General features: G+C 54.3%; 1 protein-coding gene across 1 annotated transcript in view; it reads left to right on the top strand.

Moving 5' to 3' along the window:
• The window catches only part of grid2 (glutamate receptor, ionotropic, delta 2), a gene marked incomplete in the record, with an annotated part of 320,406 nt that overhangs the window by 315,784 nt on the left and 2,122 nt on the right, over positions 1-2,500 (top strand). Inside the window, 1 exon segment of the mRNA XM_062542969.1 lies at positions 2,119-2,500. Coding sequence (XP_062398953.1) covers positions 2,119-2,500 — 382 coding nt within the window.

Raw genomic sequence — 2,500 nt, 5'->3', positions numbered from 1 at the left:
CCCCCCCCCCCACCCACCTCCTCCTCCTCCTCCTCCTCCTCCTCCTCCTCCTCGCCCCATGCCCCCTCTCTTGTCTCTCTCCCTATCCAACCTCCTGGCCCTCCTCTATGCCCAAATCTGCCCGTCTGCCAACCTCCCTATCTACCCTCTCTTTACACACACACATACACACACACACACACACTCTTGCGCGCGCTTCTTTGTGCTTGTGTGGTGTTCACGCCGAGCCAGGTCTCCGCCAACGCCACCCACACCCACACCCACAGCCACACCAACAGCACCTCCCTCCAGCTCCCCCTCCCCTCCTCGGTCAACCCCGGCCTCTCGGAGAGGGAGCGGGTGACCGTGGACGCCACCTCCGCCCCGCACTGCTGGCACAGTACGGGGCCCTCCCCGCTGGTCGTGGTGGCACTACACCCCGTCAGTGCCAACTCCACTCAGGGGATGGAGAACGCACTTTAACCCCTGACCCCCACCCCCAAACCCCAACCCCCAACCCCCCCAGCAACCCCCCCCCCCCTCCTTTGTTCTTCTCCACAAATGGAACACCAGTGCACTTACTGAGCTGAGCTCATCTTTGGCACAAGCATTCCGCAACCCTCCGTGAGTGTAAATATATAAATATATATATGTACAGCATACATAGTATATCATTTTATCTGTATAGAGAGCTCAGCAACTTGTGAGTACCCACTTAATATTGACCACAGCAGAAAGCTGGTCTGAATAATTTAAGGGGACATTAAGGTCGCCCCATTTGTCCCAAACTAAATGAGAATCTTTAATTTTTCATATGCCAATATTGGTATTTCTATTTCTATTTCTAGTTTTCTATTCTTGGATTGATGCATACAGAGGGCATTTTCGGTCCGGGACGGATCAAAAGAATCCATTCCAAATTGAACTTTAGCTCTAGCTTCAGTCACTCTTTAGGGAAACTTTGGCAACGGACCTTAAAAAAACACAAAGTGCCTGGTCAGCATCTTATTTGTGTGTGCAATGTTACCCGTTAGCACACAAGACTTTATTACTTTCCCCAGTCGCCAGGCTCTGGAGTAATGAGATCCAGCGATCCTCACTAGAGATTAAGTCGGTCTCCATGGATGTGTACTCTGTCTTAGCGTCTCATTATAGAGTGCCGAGGAGGCACGTAGGTGTAATTACCCCGACTGTACCCTCCTAGTCTCAGGCAGTGGGCTCCCTGAAATCCGTTCCTTCAGCCGTCACCCTGGTAGAAATGTGTCTGTTTGTGTGTTCACCTCACTACAGCTTAGTGTGTTGCTCTTTGTGCCCCCCCCCTTCCTCCTCCTCCTCCTCCTCCTCCTCCTCCTCCTCTCCCTCCGTCCCTCTCTCCTTCTCCCTCTGCTACCCCTCTGGACCTCCACACACACATATCCCCCAACACTCTCACTCACCCACCTCACCTCGCTCGGACCACCACTCTCTCATCTGGCTCGCTCCTCTGTCTCCTCCGTCCATCACTAATGGGCCTCGAACTCTCGCTCTCCCACCCACCCACCCACGCATCCACCTGCTCTGTCCTCTCTCCTCCATCTTTTGCCCTTCTGCTGTGCTTCCCTCCACCCGTGCTCTCTCCATCCACTGTCTCCACTCAACCCGTGCTGTGGCGTTGGTCTTCTCCTCATTGCTGCTGTCGTTGTTGTTGTTGTTGTTGTTGTTGTGATAACAACCTGCACTCCATTTTTTTCCGCACCTCTTCCCGAATGTCTGACTCATCGTGTAAACCGCCACACTTTCACCTCTCACCCTGCGCGCCTTGTCCCCCTGTGTTAAACTCATGCACACTCTCACACACACACACACAAACACATACATACACACACACACACAAACACACACACCCTCTCGCCTCACTTTATATCCCGACCTTTTGACCCTTTTACTTCTCTAACCAACCCTCACTCCCTCCTTCTTCTTCTTCTCTTCTCTCCTCTCCTGTTTTCCCCTCTCTCTGTCTATTTTTTTCCTCTTTTCCTTCCTTCCTTCCTTCCTCTCTTCTTCTCCTTCTTCCCGCTCTTCTTCTTCTTCTTCTGTCTCTCTCTTCCCCCCCCTTCCCACACCACCTCTTCTCTCCCCTTTTCTATTTCCTTTTCGCAGGACGACAAAGAGATCGACCTGGAGCACCTTCACCACCGGGTTAACAGCTTGTGCACGGAGGACGACAGCCCTCACAAGCAGTTCTCCACCTCCTCTATCGACCTGACGCCGCTGGACATGGACTCCATGCCCGCCGCGCGCCAGGCCCTCGAGCAGATCAGCGACTTCCGCAACACGCACATCACCACCACCACCTCCACCTTCATCCCCGAGCAGATCCAGACCCTCAGCCGCAGCCTCTCGGCCAAGACCGGCGGCGGCTTCGCCTACGGCTCCGTGCAGGACCACCGGACCGGAACCTTCCGGCAACGCGCTCCCAACGGAGGATTCTTCCGCAGCCCCATAAAGACCATGTCGCAAATCCCGTACCAGCCCACCCCGG

This window comes from Sardina pilchardus, chromosome 8 (assembly GCF_963854185.1).
Source record: "Sardina pilchardus chromosome 8, fSarPil1.1, whole genome shotgun sequence".
NCBI classification, from domain to species: domain Eukaryota; kingdom Metazoa; phylum Chordata; class Actinopteri; order Clupeiformes; family Clupeidae; genus Sardina; species Sardina pilchardus.
The sequence above is the reverse complement of the archived record's forward strand: the minus strand, read 5'-3'. Positions and strand labels throughout refer to the sequence as shown.